This window comes from Lepidothrix coronata, unplaced genomic scaffold (genome assembly GCF_001604755.1).
Source record: "Lepidothrix coronata isolate B3197 unplaced genomic scaffold, Lepidothrix_coronata-1.0 Scaffold21, whole genome shotgun sequence".
Lineage (NCBI taxonomy): Eukaryota > Metazoa > Chordata > Aves > Passeriformes > Pipridae > Lepidothrix > Lepidothrix coronata.
In genome coordinates, this window is record NW_016690201.1 from 2,422,430 (window position 1) to 2,440,977 (window position 18,548).

An 18,548-nucleotide genomic window follows, 5' to 3' on the forward strand; every position below is an offset into this window, starting at 1 on the left:
AATTGGATCAGTCCAAGTGGATATCCAGCTCAGCATCTCCTTTCCAGCAGTGGAAAACAGCAGATTCCTTGGCATGGCAGCTCCACATGAAGGGTCTAATTAACAATGGATAAACAGCATCCTGTGGCGTGGCCAGATCTGTTGAAGATCATGGAATAGTTAGGGTTGGAAAAAATCTTCAAGGTCATCCAGTTCCCCCAGCACTGCCAAGGCCACGACTAACCCATGTCCCTAAGAGCCACATCCACACGGCTGTTAAATCCTTCCAGGGATGGGGACTGCAGACAGCTCTTTTGGAGTTGAACAGGGCTTGGAGCAACCTGGTCTAGTGTCCCTGCCCATAGAACCGGATGGGATTTAAGTTCCTTCCCAACCAAACCATTCCATGATTCCATTATTTGAACACCCCGGCCCCTACAGGAGTGACCGAGGAACGGACTACATTTCCCAGTGTGCCTCGCGGAGCGCGCGAGGGATGGGGCGGGACTTCCACCAGCGCAGCCAATCAGGAGCGCCCAGGTGTCGCGGACGGGACGGGGGCGGAGGCAGTGAGAAGATGGCGGCCAAAAGCGGCCGGAACGGGCTCCTGGACAAGGTACCGCGGGCGGGGCTCCTGGGCCCGCCCCGACCGTCCCCCTTCCCCGGCCGGGCCCCTGGGCATCCCCCCGCCAGCCCTGGGCATCCAGCCTTCATCCCTAGGCATCCTCCCCTTACCCCTGAGGCATCCCTCCCTTCATCCCTCAGCATCCCTCCTTCACCCCTGGGCATCCCTCCTTCACCCCTGGGCAACCCTCCTTCACCCCTGGGCATCCCTGCCTCATCCCTGGGCATCCCTCCTTCACCCCTGGGCATCCCCCCTTATCCTTGGGCATCCATCCTTCATCCCTGGGCATCCCCCCTTATCCTTGGGCATCCATCCTTCATCCCTGGGCATCCCCCCTTATCCTTCGGCATCCCTCCTTCACCCCTAGGCATCCCTGCCTCATCCCTGGGCATCCATCCTTCATCCCTGGGCATCCCTGGGCATCCCCGCCTCATCCCTGGGCATCCATCCTTCACCCCTGGGCATCCATCCTTCACCCCTGGGCATCCCCGCCTCATTCCTGGGCATCCATCCTTTAGTCCTGGGCATTCCCCCTCCTCATCCCTGAACGTCCTCATCCTTAAGCACCCCCTCCTCATCCTGAGTATCCCTCCCTCATCCCTAAACATTCGTCCTTTATTTCTGAGCATCAACCCCCTCATTCCTGAGCATCCCACCCTTCCTTCCTTCCTTCCTTCCTATCTCCCCACCTTGTCCCTGGGCATCCAGCCCCTCATCCTGAGCATCCTCATCCTGGGTATCCCTTCCCTCATCCTGGGCATTCCCTCCTCATCCTGGGCAGCCCCCCATCCCTGAGCATCCTCATCTTTGAGCATCCCCAGGCCCAGGAGTTGGACTCGGTGATCCTTGTAGGTCCCTTCCAGCTCAGGATATTCCATGATTCTCTGAGATGTCGAGGGGAGCAGAGCTGACAATCCCAATCTCATCCCAGTAGTGTAAAGTACCTTGGTTTTGGATTAGCTTTGGTCTCAACTCAGTGTCCAGGTGTTGTGTCCCAGCTTCTGGGGATCTTTGGCAGCCTGGGAGCTGGAATTAAAGACCTAGAGGCTCTTTTTGTGCTTCCCAAGGAGATGGAATTGGTTGTGTCTGTATCTATGGAGGTATCTCCAGAGAGATGGACTTGGCAACTTCTACTGAACTCTAAAACACAGGCACTTGCAGTTGGAAACACTGGGATTTTCAGTGATATATTCATCATTCCTAAAGTGTATAGTTTTTCCTGCACCTGTTTGAGATGATGTTTTCCTCATATCCCTAAGAATTCCATGGTTTTCCTTTGGCACAGTAGATTTAAGCTGTTAAGTGAGTGTTTTTAGGGCATTGTCTTTGCAAACGTGCTCAGCTCTCCATTTGTGGTTAAACTTCCAGAACTCATGGAAACACCCTGCTCCCAAGGCATTCCTGTTCTTCCTGCTGTGCTCTGTGGATGCTGAGGGATAAAAAACAGGAGTTATTGGGAAGGGAAATACACTGAATCCTCTAGGGAGAAACCACTGAGGAGTTTCTACCCCAAGAACACACACGCTCGGGAATGTTCCTCCCTTTCCCTGTGTGCCTTCATTTCCTCTCTCTGCCTGAGGGAACGCTGGTCATTTCTGTGAACTCTTGTATCCATTGGTGAGGCATCACCTGAAGAATTGTGGCCTTAAGTCCAAAATCTGTTCCAGTTTTTCCCTAGCAGGGAAATAACTGATGACCAGCGAGGCTTTGAAGCCTTAGGACATGTTGCTTGTTTACCTTTCTGTGCTTCCCTGAAAAGTTAAATCAGGGGGAATTTAGGGAGATTTGTGGTTTAACTATTCCATTTTTTTCATCTTTCTCATGTCCTTGAAGACTTTGTGCTAACTGGGAAGCTATTCCTGAGCATTCCCTGCTCATCCAGAGCCACCTAAGCGTGCGCAGACACAGAACTCAGGATGCTGTGGCCACAGTCCTCCTTGGGAAACCCCTCGGGATTTCTCCCATTTAAACTAATTGAATTAATCTAATTAATACCCATTTAAGCACAACACCAAGAGCTGTGTTCAGGACTAAAACTACTTCCTGAACACCAGCTGCCTTCTGTGCCCCAGAAGTGCATCATCCACTGAGGCCCTTCCAGCCTCTTGGGTCCCAGTCTGAAAAATTCCTGATTTTAGAAAGGAGGGGTTCCTTTCTTTTCATCCTTGTCATAGAAAACATGGATTAGACACAGAAATGTTGTTCCCCATTAAGAGTTTTTACACTGGTGTTCCTCTTACAGTAGCAACAAACCTGTTTTTACTTTATGACTTGATTATTGATGTTTGTGGTTCCAAAAGTGTGCCAGAAACTCCGGTGGAATATTTAAAGAGCCAAGCCAGGTACCCAGGCTAAAACTGAATGGAATGTAAAGCAGCACAAGGAATAATCCTTGGGGACAAAAAGTTCAGTTTGTGTCAAAAGACACCCAAACGTAAAAAAACCTGTGTTTCGAACTGGTTGGTTTCTTCTTTTCTCCATCAGGCTGGAACCAAAGTCTGAGTTTTGATTTGGAAGCCTTTGGAGCTCCTTTCCAAAGTCCTCAAACTGGATAACTGGGAGCAGTGAGGTCAAGCCTGGATGGGTTTCTTGGAAGCATTTTGATTTCTCTGTGGGATAAGGAAAGAGGGGTTGGATGTTGGTGGTGTTAGTCAAAGACTTCCAATTCATTGCTTAGGAAAAAAAATATTTTTGACACCCCCTTGATACTTTAAACTTTGGCAATTCCACTGTTGTAGGTGCTTTTATAAGGAAAAATAAATAATTGAAAGAATTCTTTCCTATTCTTTCATGGCATTTCTAATTACCATGTGTGCTAATTAACACTGCAAGAAAATGCTTCAAAAAAAGAAAACCTAAAATACTTTGTATCTTACACTGAACTCTGTCCCAGTTCTCCATTATTTTTAAATCCCTCTGCTTTTGTGCCTCATAAACCTCGTGGATACACACAGGATACACTGTGTGCCTAATAATTCCTACCTGCAGAGAGTGGAGTATAATTGAACTTTTTGGGAAGTAGATGGAGTTTTACATCATATTTTAAAGTGGTTTTATTCCTTCCAGAGAAGGGAAAGGAGCTCTTTGGACTGGGAGTTAATAATCCAACTCAGGAGCTGTAGGAGCAGGAAATAACATGAGGGAAATTGAGGATTGCTCTACTGGCAGCTAAAATTCCATCTCCAGTCACTCAGCTGAAATAAGGAATAACTTAAAATACACAGGGCTCAAAAAATAATATAGTTCAGGGGAAGGTGAAGCCTTGGAAAAGCTGAGCTGTTGTATCTGGGAATTGTTATTGGGCAGGGACCTATTTCCAAGGAAGACCTGAATATGGAAGAGCAACAGAAGCTTTTGGTTTCATTCTGGAGGATGGTTTGACTGAAACTTCATTTCTTGTTTGTGCCTTTTAGTTCTCCCCTTGTACACGGGATAGTTGGGGGTTCTTGGAATTTTCCTCCTGTCATCGAAGAGCCCATATGTAACAGCAGGAATACATTCAAAGGCAGGAATTCAGTCACAATCTGGGGATGGCAGCAAATGTAGAAGCAAATCTAGAGTAAACCTGATGTAGAAAGCCCCTTCAAACCTGTGACAAGATGAATGAGCTGGAACCTGCACGGGGAACAGGTTCGGTGGTGCTGAGGGGGCTTTTGAGTCCCAGATTCCCTCTGTCTCCACTGAGGTTTTCCCAAACAGGCAGCTGCTCTCTGGTTTGGCTCCTGTCTTTATGTTCAGGACAGGAACAAGGGCACCAGGATGAAATTCTCCTCACTCCCTATGGTTTCCTTTGCAGTGGAAGATCGATGACAAGCCAGTAAAAATTGACAAATGGGACGGTTCGGCCGTGAAAAATTCCCTGGATGACTCTGCCAAAAAGGTACCTTCTGCCACTGCTGATTTTTTCCATCTTGGAAAACTCTCTTATTTTCTTTTCTACTTTTTTTTTGGTTGATTGTGCCCCTATCCATGCCGGGCCTGTAGCATCTCTTGTGATTCCCATGGATTGTGCTTAATTCCCAGTGTTAATCAGCAAATTATCAGGATGCCTGACATTAATTCTCCATGAACTTTCTGCTCAGTTTACCTGACTCATGCAGGTTGTTTCCTCTAAACCTTTTCCAGAAACAGTTTGTCAGATTCATGGAAAGCACAAAATAAACTCAGCCACCCATTTTCTCCCACAGGTTCTCCTGGAAAAGTACAAATATGTGGAAAATTTCCGTTTGATCGACGGCCGCCTCCTCATCTGCACAATCTCTTGTCTCTTTGCAATTGTTGCTTTGATTTGGGATTACCTGCACCCTTTTCCTGAATCCAAACCCGTCCTTGCCTTTTGTGTTGTCTCATATCCTTTAGAAATGTTGTCTCACTTCTACCAAAAGGGTTTGATTTTCCTCATGAAGAAAACCCTTGTCTCTCCCATTTTCAGGCCTATGGGAATTTTTTGTCCCAAGGTCAGCTGATAATCAGACAGTTTTTCATGTGATGGGAAAATTCCTGCCTGTCTGGGTGTGATGCACCTACATTTGGGTGACCTCAGGGCAAATCATTCTCTTATTCCATCCATAGTGTGGTTACAGACATGTCTGCTCTTCCCTAATACCACAAGTCAGATACTGAGAGGGAAAAGTGGAACAGAGGGAATTCTTGCGGCACCTCTGCAGAGGGATCTGGACAGGCTGGATCCATGGGCTGAGGCCACTCTGGGAGGTTCAGGAAGGTGAAGGATTAGTGGTGGCCTTGGCAGGGTTGGGGGAACAGTTGGACTTAAGCAGTCTTAGAGGCCTTTTCCAACCTAAACAGTTCCATTATTCTAAGGCATTTTGTTGTTCCAGGCTGTTCTGGTTGGCTTTCAGCACAAACACTGGGTCTTGCAGCACTTGAAATTATTTAATTCCAAAAATGAGAAAGATGAATTGCTTGGTCTGTGCTTAGGAGGAACTCACAGTGATTCTTTCTGTGGCTCATTCAGTCTCAGGTTTTCCCACTGTCTCCCAGCAAATGTTAGAGAATCTCAGACTGGTTTGGGTTGGAAGGGACCTTAAAGACCATCCAGCTCCAACCCCTGCCATGGGCTGGGACATTTTTTACTAGACCAGGTTGTTCCAAGCCCCATCCAACCTGACCTTGGATGCTTCCAGGGAGTTAATAATAAATTAATTTTGTTATTATTAAAGTTAAGAATTTATTATTAATTTCTCATGCTAATGAGGCATCAGCCAAGCATGAGAATGGAGTGTCACAAGAGGGGGTTAAACAACCTGTCTGAGGGGAATCCGGGTGACTTCTCTGCCTGTCCTTGCAACTCCCTGATTTCCTTAACTTTCTCTGCACATATTTTGTGATGATGGGAATCCTGACCATCTACACCTCATACAAGGAGAAGAGTATTTTCCTCGTGGCTCACAGGAAAGACCCGGCGGGGATGGACCCCGACGATGTTTGGCAACTCTCCTCCAGCCTCAAACGGTATCCTTTGTTCCAACATCCCAGGCTTAGCCAGAAGGCACCATTTCCATCCCTATCACTCCAGAGCACCACCCTAACTACTCCCTTTCCTTTCCAAACCTACAAATCTCTATCAGAAATCCATGTCCTGGTCTAGAAACGGTGCTGAGTGGTTTTCTGCCGCAAATGGGTTTTGCTTCTCTTTAATCCCCGTGATTTAATCACAGAACATAAAATTGTGTTCATTGTAGCTGTGGGTGCCCAGGTGGGGACTCCAGTCTGGGAGGATTTTCACCTTAAATAAGAGGAGGATTTCTTTCTCCTCGGCTGATTCCAGCTGGGATCCTGCTCTGAGACCTCTCTGCTCTCCCTGCAGGTTTGATGACAAGTACACCCTGAAGCTGACGTTCATCAGCGGGAAAACCAAGCAGCAGATCCATCGCGAAGTTCTTCGATAACAACGGGACATTAGTCATGGAAGCCTACGAGCCAGAGGTGTCCAAGCTCCACGATAGTCTGGCCCTGGAGAGGAAAACAAAATGATGTCAGACACCGCTCACCTCCCGGGAACGTGCTGAGTTAACACCAATAAAGTCAAATGGCAAAGAAAGCGAATCATGGCCTCTGTTTTTGTCCTGAAGTCCTATTCCATTTTTGGATTTTTAATCTTGGATCCAAGATTTCGTGAAGCTCATGGCTAAGCTTGGGCTGTGTGCCTGCAGGGCAGACCCTAAAGTTGGATTTTGGGGACCCCCGTGAGGGGAGACACATCACTGATGCCGCCCCAGCTTCCTCCGCTGTACCTGGCAGTGCTTTATCACATGGCTCCATGTCCAAGGGGCGTTTTACTAATCCCACCTTTCCCTTCTGTGTTAGGAATTCAGGACAAAACTCTTCTGTGAAACAACCGTCCCCTGGCAAACGAGTTTTCTTTATTTTTGTATTTATCTAAGTGGGGATAGAGGATTGTTTTATATAAAAACCTTTTATGTGTTGGAGGAGGGAGGGAGGGAATAAAATATGCTACTTCTGTGTGTTTGGCCACAAAGCTTCTCAAAAAGGTGTAAAAGAGGTTTTCCAAGCTGTGTCTGTCCGTCTGCCCCGCTGTTTCCTTGTGGCATCTCCTGTCCTGCGTGTCCCTTCTATAAGCTGGCATTTTTTAAAAGATTTTTTGAGGTTTTTTTTTCAATAAAAGGGAAGAACAGACATCAAATGTGTCCTGGAGCATCTCTGGGGTGTTTCAGGGGAGGTGGAGGCCAGAGAGGGAATCCCAGTTCACAGAATCATTCCCTCCTGGATTACGAGGGCTTCACTCAGCTCCCCATCACTGACTTCGGCTCTGGGAGCTGCATTTCCTGAAGTGTTAGTATTAAAGACTGAGGCAAAGAAGGCATTAAGTCCCTCAGCCTTTTGCTCATTCCCTGCCACAGCTGCCCTCCACATCCAGCACAGTATGGAGACTCTCCTTGGCCCTCCTTTTGCTGCCTGTTTATTTATTTATAGAAACTTTTTTTGTTGTCTTTCACCTCAGTGGCCAAATTAAGTTCCAGTTTGGCTTTGGCCCTTATCACTTCCTCCTTACATCACCTCATACTATCCTTGTGGTCGCCCCCAGGTTTCCTGCCCTCCTTCCACTCTTTTTTTCCCCCCGAGTTCCAGCGTAAGTTCCCTGTACAACCAACCGCAGGTAATAGAGGGCGGTAAAGATCAGGGAGTTTCCTAGTAGTGTCCCTTACCCGAGCCCGAGGGAGGCAGCAGAATTCCTCGTGGGGTAGGTCCAGTCGGCTTATCAGGCCCTCCATTTCCCTCGGAAGGGAGTGGGCGATTCCCCTTTTTATCCCTTATAGAGCTCGGTGGGATTGGCTGACTCACCCCAGGGAACCCCCCGATGGTCCTTCATCGTTTTCCTGGCCCTCACTCTCCACACCTGTTCCATAGGGACACTTGGGAAGGTGAGGTCGGCCGGCAGGGGCACCCCAAACCTCCATCCCGCTCTCGGGTCCCCTCCTGCCTGTTGGGAGGAGAGTCTCCTCGGGAGCAGCTCCAGCAGTCAATATCCTCCTGAAATTCCACCTTTCCCCCTCCTCTGCAGGGGCTTGAGCACATCACCTGCTCACGCCTGCGCAGGTATTGGCCCTCTGGCACCAGGACTAGGCTCTGGCATCCCGACACTTGGATCCCCGCCCATTTCCTTGGCCTCTCCGACCGCCTGATCCGGTTCCCCCCCGCTCCGGGAGCTGCAGGAAGAGGCGGAGCGGGGCGGCCTCGGCGCGGCGGAGACGGTGGCTGCAGGAGCGGGGTCTGCGGAGGGATGCGGGAATGTGGGAATGCGGCGTGTCGGGGCATGGAGGGATGGGGGGGTCGTGAGGAAGTCAGTACATGCGGGGTGTAGGGGAGTCAGGGGTTTGGGGGGCAGGGGGTGTACGGCGGGGCCGGGATGGGGGGGATTATGGGGGGATCGGTGCATGTGGGGTGCAGGGAGGTCAGGTGTTTGGGTGTGCAGGGGGATGGACAGGGGGGTCTGGGAAAGGCAATGGGCAGGACTGGTGCGTGCAGGGTGTAGGGGAGTCAGGGTTTTGGGGGGTCAGGGGTGGGAGCGTCGTTGCGTGTGGGATGTAGGGGAATCAGGGTTTGAGGGTGCAGGGCGGGTGTATAGGGGAGTCGGGCCATGGGAGTTCAAGGGGATACACGGGGAGGGCCTGGGTATTGGAGGTGGATAAGGGCATCGGTGCATGAGGGGTGAAGGGGGGGTCAGGACATGTGGGGTGCAGGGGGGTGCACAGCGGGGGTGTCTGTCATTGGGCAGTCAGTGCTTTCTGGGGTGTGGGGGATTTGTGCTGTGGGGTGTAGGGGGGGTTGCAGGGACATGGGGGGTGCAGGGTGAGATCCAGGTGGGAGGGGGTGCATGGGGGAATGGGGGCAGGGGAATGCATGGGCATGGGGGCTCTGGCCTGGGGACACTGGGGGAGCTAAAGGAGTTGGAGGCTTGGGAGTACTGGGGGGGTGCAGGGGGTGCAGACCCTTTGGGAACAGTGTAGGGGTGGGCTTGGGGGCGAAATAAGGAAGTCTGTGCAGCACTGGGGAACAGAAGGACACGGAGACACCACAGACAGGCAGGAGAGTGGGGCGTGACCCCTCCAAGGGGCTCCGTTCTCAGCACCCCTCTCCTACAGCTCTCAGGCCCCAGCGGAAGCCACCATGTTCCAGGCCACCACCTGCCTCAAGGTGAGTCCTCATCCCTATCCCTCCATACAGGGGGACATGAGGGCTTTTCCTGGCGTTTAATTGTTTGCACCTGGCATTCCCACCCTTCCAGCACCAGGGGGATGGAAGGGAGAGCCCCCCACTGCCACCACCATCGGAATCCCTGCTTGTCTCCCCTCTGGAGACGCTGTTCCGACAGGGAAGTGGGGTCACCTACCGCATCCCAGCTCTGCTCTACATTCCCCCGGATGAATCCTTCCTGGCCTTTGCCGAGAAACGCTCCTCAGCCCGGGATGAGGATGCCAAGTACCTGGTGCTGCGTCGGGGCTGCCAGCACGGCTCTTCGGTCAAGGTAAAATCCACCCTGTGCTGCAGGAACAACCTGTGTCCTCATCCCTGGGAGTGACGCCAGCTGGTTCCAGGGTGCAGCGACACTGGTGCACCCCACGGTTGAGCCCCGTTTCCCTCCTTGCCGGCAGTGGGGTCCGGTGGAGGAGCTGTCGGCGCTGGCACTGCCCGGCCGCCGCACCATGAACCCGTGTCCGCTCTTCGATGCCAGGAGCGGCACCATCTTCCTCTTCTGCATCTGCGTAGAGCAGGGGAAGACGGAGCAGCACCAGATCTGGAGGGGGTGCAGCGCCGCGCGCCTCTGCTTCGCCACGAGTGCCGATGGTGGCCGCAGCTGGGCCCCGCTGCGGGATGTGACGGACGAGGCCGTTGGCGCCGACCTGTCCCGCTGGGCCACCTTTGCTGTGGGGCCAGGCCACGGCATACAGCTGGATTCGGGGCGGCTCGTGGTGCCGGCGTACACCTACTACATGCACGGGCACCTCTGCGGGGCGGCGCGGCTGCCCTGCTCCACCCGCCAGCACTCTTTCATCTTCTACAGCGATGACGGCGGGCGCCGCTGGCACAAGGGCGCCCTGCTCGCTGGTGAGCGCACGGGCGAGTGCCAGGTAGCCGAAATCCATGGCGCCCACCCGCCCCTGCTGTACTGCAGCGCCCGCGCACCGCGCGGTTGCCGGGCCGTGGCACTCAGCACCGACCGCGGGCTGCGCTTCCAGCGCCCGACGCGGTGCCCGGCGCTGGCCGAGCCACCACATGGGTGCCAGGGCAGCGTAGTGAGCTTTGCCGCGCCCGCCGGCACCGCCGGGGCGCCCACGTGGCTGCTCTACTCCCACCCCACCAGCCGGCACCACCGGCGCGATTTGGGTGTCTATGTGAACCCGTCACCGCTGGACGGGGCGGGCTGGCGGCGCCCGTGGGTGCTGCACGCAGGGCCTGCCGGGTATTCCGACCTGGCCGTGTGTCCTGGCAGAATTTTCGGCTGCTTGTTCGAGTGCGGCACTGCCAGTGCCTGTGAGGAAATCGTCTTCTGCCTCTTCACCCTGGACTCCTCTGATCAGAACCTCAAGGCTTCCTAAAACAGGCCTGTTTTACTCAAGAGGGTCACTCCTGACTGCTGGCATCCCGGTCTGGACCTCACCAGCATGTTTTGGATGCTCCAGAGGCTCAGCATCGCGTAGCTTTTGTTTAATTTTATATTTAATTATTGCTTTTTAATCACCCAGTCAGGTGGTGGTGGTGGACGATCTGCTGCAGGTTGGCCGAGGGGTGCTGGCACAGCACCCAAAATGCTGCTGCTGCTCCAAAAATCAGCGTTTTTCACCTGGTAGCAGCAAAAAAGTGCCACCGAGAGCAGCTGGTTCCCTGAGGAAGAAGTCCCCTAAAGTCTTCGTTTAAGTTAAAAATGTTTCCAGTTCCTGTGTCCCCCTCATGTGGCAGAGAGAATTCCTATTTTTTTAATCCTGTTTTCTTCCACTTGCCTGCTTCAGGCCTGTATACTCCCATAGGAAAATGAACTCCAGTCTTGCGGGGATTTTTTTATTCTGCTCCATAGGAATAGGTTGTGGCATCCTGACTGCAACAGCAACCTCACAATCCCCTGCTACTTGCAAATAAAGTCCTCCCAAAGTAGGTGAAATCCAGCCAGTATTGGGGAAAAAAACTGGGAAAAGTCCTGCACCCATCGTGTCTTTGCACTCATCCCCCCATGGTGGAGAACAGAGCTGGCCCCTCATAGCCCCTCAGCACAGGCACCCTGGGAAACCCACATTTCCCATCTTCTCTTGGCCCTGCTTTTGGGAATTCAGCCCGTTTTCCCTGTGAGGCTCTGGGGTTCCAGGGGCTGGGGATATTTTGGGGTCCCATTGTGGTGCTGTCCCCACAGACAGGGCACCTGAGCACCTACTCCAACAGGGTTTTTTCCTGAAAAGGGTTTTTCCATAGTGAGTGTCCACATATTGATTGGGAACTCAGTGGGATGTTCCCAACCTGCCACCCTCACCCCACTGCGAGAGGATGGATAGGGACAGGACAGAATGGGATGGGGACAGGATGGGATTATGACAGGACAGAGGGGGGTCAGGTAGCAGAGGACATATAGGAGGGGTACAGGAATGGGATGGGGACAGAATGGGGTGGGGAGGGATAGGAGTGGGCCAGTCCAGTTGAGGACAGGGCAGAGTGGGGACAGGGAAGATGGGGATAGGATGGGATTGGAACAGAGGACAGCAACAGGCAGGATGAGTCCAGAACAGTTTGGGGACAGACAAAAGGCGGGGGACAGGAAGGATGAGTGCAAGGCAGGGGTAGGCAGGATGGGGGCAAGATGGAATAGGGACAGGGACAGGCAGGGTGAGGGCAGACAGTGGGACAGGGTGAGATGGGGACAGGGGACAAAATAGGGACAGACAGGAGCAGGACAGGCAGGATGAAGCTGAGGACAGGGCAGGATGGGACCAGCAGGGAATATGGACAGGCAGGATTAGGTTGGGGCAGGACAGAGACAAGAGAGGGACAAGCAGGATGGGGACAGAGACAAGCAGGATGGGAGCGGGATGGGATGGGGACAAGGACAGGCAGGAGGGGGACCAGCACCACCCCGCCCCTCCCCAGCCAGCGTGGCGGATCCGAGAAACCCCCACCCCTCTACCCCCCTTTTCCCCCATAAAGGCGGGGCCTCTCCGCCCCTTCCCCCCCCTTTCCCCCGGCGGCGGCGGCCGGATGCGGGCGCGGGAGCTGGGGGCACTGGTGACACTGGGAGTGCTGGGGGCGCTGCTGGGACGGGGAGCGCTGGGAATACCGGAGGTACTGGGAGCGCTGGGTGTACTGGGGGTTCTTTGGGTGCTGTTGGCACTGGAGGTACCTGGAGCACTGAGGGCACTGCTGGGGCTGGGGGCGCTGGGGGTACTGGAGGTACTGAGGGTACTGGAGGTACTGGGGGTACTTGGAGAACTGGGGGTGCTTGGAGCACTGGGGGTACTGGGGGCGCTGCTGGCGCTGCTGCCGCCCCCCGCCCCGGCCGAAACCTTCTCGGCGATGCTGAGCGTTCGAGGAGCGCTGGGCGCCGAGCGCCGCCTGCTCCGCCGGCTCCGGTCCTACCTGCGGGAGGAGAACGCCCGCCTCCGCCGCCTCCGCAGGTACTGGAGACCCCCCACCCCGCCGCGGTCACGGGTGGGGGCACCCGCAGCATCCCCTCCCATCCTGCCCACCCAGCCCCAAGGGTGGGTGATGCCCTGGCAATGAGGGGGGTTAATCCACCTACACCTTCCCGCAGCACCCGATTTTCGGGTGTGCCCTTAATTAAGAGGGTGGGGAGCTCAGACCGGACACTGCCTGTGGGCTCCCAAGCTGTGCCACTGGACAGGGATGTGGCCTCCTCACCCCTGAGGACGTGACTCACAGCATCCTCAAGGCACAGGCCATCCCACACACCCAGCAGGGATGGGGGCGGACAATCCCTCAGCTCTGGCTTGGCCCAAAAGTGGACACCGAGGCAAAGCCGCCCCAGGATGGGGGGACTCAGCCCCCACCCCGGGGGTGTCACCACTGAGGAGCATCAAGGTGTCACCCAGTGGGTGCCTTGTAGGTTCTATGAGAAGGTCCAGGTGCTGCACCAGGACCCAGAGGCCTCGGTGGACAATCCCTTGCTGGCCTTCAGCCTCATCAAGCGCCTCCACTCCGACTGGCTCAACATCATCTACAGCGAAGAGGCCACTGGGAATGCCCAGGGTATGGCCACGTGTCCCCTCTGTCACCTGGCAGAGCCAGATAGTGGTGGGGAAAGGATGGAGGAGCAGGAGAATGGATGGATGGAGAAGAAGAGGTGAACGGGTGGAGGAGCAGAATGTGGAAGAGCAGGAGAATGAAAGGAGGAGAAGGGTCAATAGGTAGAGGAGCAGGAGAATGGAGCCAGGGAATGGATGGAGGAGCCAGGGGGTGGATGGAGAAGCAGGAAAATGGGTTGAGGAGCAGAATGGATGGAGAACCCAGGGAATGGATGAGGGAAAGGAACATGTGGAGGAGCAAGGGAATGGATGGAGGAGGAGAGCAGGCGGAGAAGCAGAAGAATGGATGGAGGAGCAGGGGAATGGATGAAGGAATGGAACATGTGAAGGACCACAATAAATGGAAAAGGGGAATAGATGGATATGGGGTCCCTAGGGATTGAGAAGGCGATTACACCCCAAAACCTCATTAATTCCCCCCCCTGCACCTCATTCCCACCCTGCAGCACTCCATGCCGGTCTCAGGGAGGTGGAGCAGGAGCTGCCTGGAGCCGAGGACCTGGATGGGGCAGCCCAGGCACTGATGCGGCTGCAGGACGTCTACGCCCTCAGTGTCAAGGGCTTGGCCAACGGCATCTTCCAGCGATCTGGCACCGACCACCCGCCCCTCTACAGCCCAGGCCGGCGCGTCTCCCTCTCCGCTGATGACTGCTTCCATGTGGGAAAGGTGAGTGCAAGCCCCATCAGCCCCCACAAAGCTTTTCCAGCCCAGGACATTGCTTCCATAGGGATAGACATGGCGTTTTTTTGCATTGGATGAGATGGAGGTGCAGGTGCAGATGGGGATGGAGATCGAGATGGAAAGGGAGATGGAGATGACCAGGATGTGTGGAGATGGGACAGGAAAGGAAGGGATGACATAGGAGGGAACCGGGATGGAGACGGGAATAGGAAAGTGACAGGATGTAATGGGACGGAATGGGTGGGTGCAATGGGATGGCATGGAATGGCATGAGGATGAAATAGAATGGGATGGGATGGGACAGGATAAGGCAGGGTAGGGACAGGGTGGAAGGAGATAGGGTTGAGATTGGGATGAGGATGGTGGTGGGGATAGGATGGGATAAGAAGGGGATGGGATGGGTCAGGATGGGATGAGGGTGGGGATGTGGTGGGATGGTAGAGAAGGGGACGGGATGCAGGCCAGGATGGCCCAGCTGGCAGGTCCAGGTGATGTGTTGCCTCACAGGTAGCCTATGACACAGGTGACTATTACCACTCCATCACGTGGCTGGAGGAAGCTGTCAGCCTCTTCCGCCTCTCCTACGGCAGCTGGAACCCGGAGGACCGGAGCAGCCTGGAGGATGCTCTGGACCATCTCGCCTTCTCCTACTTCATGGTACAGCCACAAGCCAAGCCCCCTCCCCATCCCCACAGTGTCCATAGAGCCAAACCACAGACAGGGGATGCTGATGGCCTCTCCACTCCCCCATCCAGGCTGGAAACATTTCCCATGCCTTGAGCCTCTCCAGGGAGTTTCTCCACTATGGTATGTGGGACAACCTTGGCTGCAGAAGGATGAGGGGAGAGGTTTTGGGACGTCCCCATCAGCTCTGTGTGGCAACAGCCTCCTTCACCCCATTTCTCGCCCCCACGTGGGACAATTCCCCAGGGAAGGGGGGTGATGGGGACATGGTATTTTGGGTGACACCATCTCTCCGGCAGATCCCAGTAACCAAAGGGTGACAAAGAACGTGGCCAAGTATGAGAAGCTGCTGGAGATGGGGACGGGGGTGAGCGCCAGACCCCTGAGACGCCCCAACAGCACCCGCCTGCAGAGCCGGGACGCCTACGAGGAGCTGTGCCAGCGCCCCAGGGGGCAGGTGGGGCTAGCAGGGGGTGCCATGGTCACCCCCCAACCACTGTGTCCCCCTGCCCCTTATGCCCTCCTTTGTCCTCTTTCTTCCCAGCCAGCCCCAGAGCGGCTCCTGCACCTTGGCTGCTCCTATGAGACCAACAGCAGTCCCTACCTCCTCCTCCAGCCTGCCAAGAAGGAGATGGTCCGGATCCGACCCTATGTGGCACTGTACCATGATTTCATCAGCGATGCCGAGGCTGAGACCATCAAGGGGTTGGCAGGGCCATGGGTGAGCTGTCCCTGTCCCCAGGGATGTCTCTTCCCTGGAGGAGGGTGTCCCGAGAGCTGAATGCAGAGATAGGAGGGGTTTTAAAGCAAAGCTCAGCCAAAGCCTTCTCCTGCAAGTCCAGGCTGGACAGGGCTTGGAGCAACGTGGTCTAGTGGAAGGTGTCCCTGCCCATGGAGGGAGGGTGGAACTGGATGATCTTTAAGGTCCCTTCCAACCCAAACCAGTCTGTGATTCTATGAGACCTTTGGGTTGATAAGCCCTACAAAAGATTTTTTGGGAGAAACCAAGTTCACACATGCACCTAAACCACTTCCCTAAACAAGTTTGACTTGGTGACACCCAACTGTGTTGGATCTGTAGGACACCTTGGGGTGGGGATGTTTGGCAGCCAGCTGGTAGGCACCAACCTCAATCCTGACTGGGGTCTCTGCTTGGTGTGAGGGTCCCCATGTGCAGCAACCTTCCACCATTTGTCCTCCAGCTGCAGAGATCCGTGGTCGCCTCTGGGGAGAAGCAGCAGAAAGCCGAGTACCGGATAAGCCAGAGGTGGGAGCCACCCCCAGCCTTGTCCTCCAGCCAGTGGGACCACTGTGGCCACCACCGAGGTGGCAGTGAAGCCATGCTGGGCAGGCCTGGTGCCTCCAGCAGTGCCACAAGGGTTAAGCCCAGCCTGAATTCAGGGGGCTGAAGGTGGGGTGGTCCCGCAGTGCGTGGCTGAAGGACACGGCTGACCCCGTGGTGAGGGCCTTGGATCAGCGCATCGCTGCCATCACCGGCCTGGACCTGCGGCCACCCTACGCCGAGTACCTGCAAGTGGTCAACTATGGGCTGGGAGGCCACTATGAGCCACACTTCGACCACGCCACGGTCAGGGAGCTGCCTGGGTGAACCATGGGTGGGCTGTGGGGTGATGTTCCTGTGGTGCTCTTGGGGTGCTCTTTGGAGTGCTCCTGGGGTGGCCTCTGGGATGTTGCTGGAGGTGGTCCATGGGGTGGGCTCTGGAGTGGTCCCTCATGTTCCTGGAGATGGACCCTGAGGGTGGTCTTTGGGGTGATTCCTCAGATGTTCCTGAAGGTGGACCATGGGGCGGTTCCTGGAGGTGAACCCTGGGGTGGTCCTTCAGATGTTCCTGGAGATGGACCCTGGCAGGGGGGTTGGTCCCAGGATGGTGATCCCTGGGTGGGTGCCTGGGAAGGCAGGGGAGGGAGGAAGGACGTGAGGGAAGAGGGAAGGAAGGAGGGAGAGAAAAGAAGGGAGAGGGAGGGATTTCCCAGGGAGGGGAAGCTGCTTGGAACTCTTGGGGCATGAGGTGCTTCTAGGCTGAGCTGCATCAGCACTGGACTGACCGTTCCCACCTCCTCACTCTTGGAGCAGTCCAGGAAGAGCCCCCTTTACAGAATGAAGTCGGGCAACAGGATCGCCACAGTTATGATCTATGTGAGTCCTCCCTCATTCCCATACCCGGAGACACAGCCCTGATGCAGTCTCAGTAGGGTTTTCAGAGTGAACAGGGCACGAGATGGGCAAGGGCAGCCCTCAGATGCTGCAGTGGGGTGTTAAACGCCAGTGCTTGGGCACTATTTTGGAGCTTGTGCTGCGGCAAAGCAAGGGAAATGCAGTTGGGGACTGAGGGAGGAGTCGTGCCTCACTTTCCTTGTGCAGAGCAGCTAGATCTTGGGAAGAGGGACAACCATGGCTCCTGTTTTTGCTCCTTTTCCAGCTGAGTGCAGTGGAGGCTGGGGGCTCCACCGCCTTCATCTATGCCAACTTCAGCGTGCCTGTGGTCAAGGTGAGGGTGACCCACTGAACCCCCAGGAGCAGGGAAGGGGGGATGCTGCTCCCTGGATGTCAGCTCTTGCAGGGAATTGTGCTCGAGCCTGCTCTGATGCCAAACCCCAATCCCGGGGCTCCCAGCCCTGTTTTAGGGTGACAAACCTCAACCCCAGATCTCCCATCTGTTTTGGGATGCCAAAATCCATTCATTGGGATCCCAGCTCTGTTTTGGGGTGCCAAACACTAACCTTGGAACTCCCAGCACTGTGATATTTTGGGATGTCAAAATCCAGTTTCAGGGGTGCCAGCAATGTTTTGGGGTGCAAAACCCAACCCCAGGGATCCCAGCCCTGTTTTGGGGTGCCAAAATCCAGTCCTGGGGCTTTTGGCTCTCTTTGTGGGCAGTCAAACCCTGATCCCACAGCTCCCAGCTTTGTTTTGGGGTGACAAATCTCAATCCCAAGACTCCCTGATTTATTTTGCGGCACCAAACCCCAATCTCAGGGATCCCAGCCCTGTTTTGAGGTGCCGATACTCAGCCCTGGGCTCTGGCTCCTTTTGAGGGATGTCGAATCCTACAGTTCCCAGCTCTGCTTTGGGGTGCCAAACCCTAACCCTGGAGTTCTCACCTGTGTTTTGGGATGCCAAAATCCAGTCTCAGGGATCCCAGCTCTGCTTTAGGGTGCCAAAATCCAGTCTCTGCTCCTCAGAATGCTGCTCTTTTCTGGTGGAACCTGCGGAAGAACGGGAATGGTGATGGTGACACTCTCCACGCCGGCTGCCCTGTCCTGGCTGGTGACAAGTGGGGTGAGAGACACTGCTGGGTGTCACCCTGGGGTGACACAGGGTTGGATGGGCAGGGAACACACAAAAATCCTGGATAACAGGGAAAAAGGTCCCCAGTATCAGCACAGAGTTGGAGAAGGGTGCGGAGGGACAGGGACAGACCAGGATCTGTGTCCACCCTTCCAGTGGCGAATAAGTGGATCCATGAGCATGGGCAGGAGTTTCGGCGGCCATGTGGTGCTGACCCAGGGGACTGAGCCATCGTGGGATCATGGATGTGGCAAAACCATCCCAGCACAGCATGTTCCCTAGGCTGGAGTGAGAGGGAGGGAGGGAAGGAGGGAAGGGGGTGGAAGCGTAGTGGGGGGTGATCCGGGGGACTGTCACTTGCTCAGCCACGACTAAATCGTGTGGAAATAAAGTCAAAGGGCACTAAAATGGAGTCTCTTTTGGGGTGACAAACCTAATCCTGGGGCTCCCAGAGCTGTTTTGGAATGTCAAAATCCAGTCTCA

The 18,548-nt window shown here is 54.7% G+C and overlaps 3 protein-coding genes across 3 annotated transcripts; all 3 read left to right on the top strand.

The window, feature by feature from the left end:
- Positions 1-467: 467 nt before the first annotated feature.
- On the top strand, positions 468-6,670 carry SPCS2 (signal peptidase complex subunit 2). The gene is made up of 5 exons (XM_017807969.1): positions 468-595; positions 4,401-4,484; positions 4,792-4,952; positions 5,942-6,076; positions 6,432-6,670. Exons 1-5 carry the CDS (start codon positions 476-478, stop codon positions 6,511-6,513), a joined length of 582 nt encoding a protein of 193 aa, XP_017663458.1. The 5' UTR covers positions 468-475; the 3' UTR covers positions 6,514-6,670.
- Positions 6,671-8,309: 1,639 nt separating this feature from the next.
- NEU3 (neuraminidase 3) lies at positions 8,310-11,888 on the top strand. Its single transcript, XM_017807966.1, has 4 exons — positions 8,310-8,354; positions 9,236-9,280; positions 9,372-9,611; positions 9,739-11,888. Exons 2-4 carry the CDS (start codon positions 9,254-9,256, stop codon positions 10,681-10,683), a joined length of 1,212 nt encoding a protein of 403 aa, XP_017663455.1. The 5' UTR covers positions 8,310-8,354; positions 9,236-9,253; the 3' UTR covers positions 10,684-11,888.
- Positions 11,889-12,127: 239 nt separating this feature from the next.
- Positions 12,128-18,360, top strand: P4HA3 (prolyl 4-hydroxylase subunit alpha 3). The gene is made up of 13 exons (XM_017807876.1): positions 12,128-12,741; positions 13,191-13,333; positions 13,836-14,056; positions 14,579-14,728; positions 14,827-14,878; positions 15,055-15,212; positions 15,300-15,476; positions 15,958-16,022; positions 16,184-16,343; positions 16,851-16,913; positions 17,197-17,265; positions 17,960-18,056; positions 18,222-18,360. Exons 1-13 carry the CDS (start codon positions 12,128-12,130, stop codon positions 18,290-18,292), a joined length of 2,040 nt encoding a protein of 679 aa, XP_017663365.1. The 3' UTR covers positions 18,293-18,360.
- Positions 18,361-18,548: the final 188 nt, after the last annotated feature.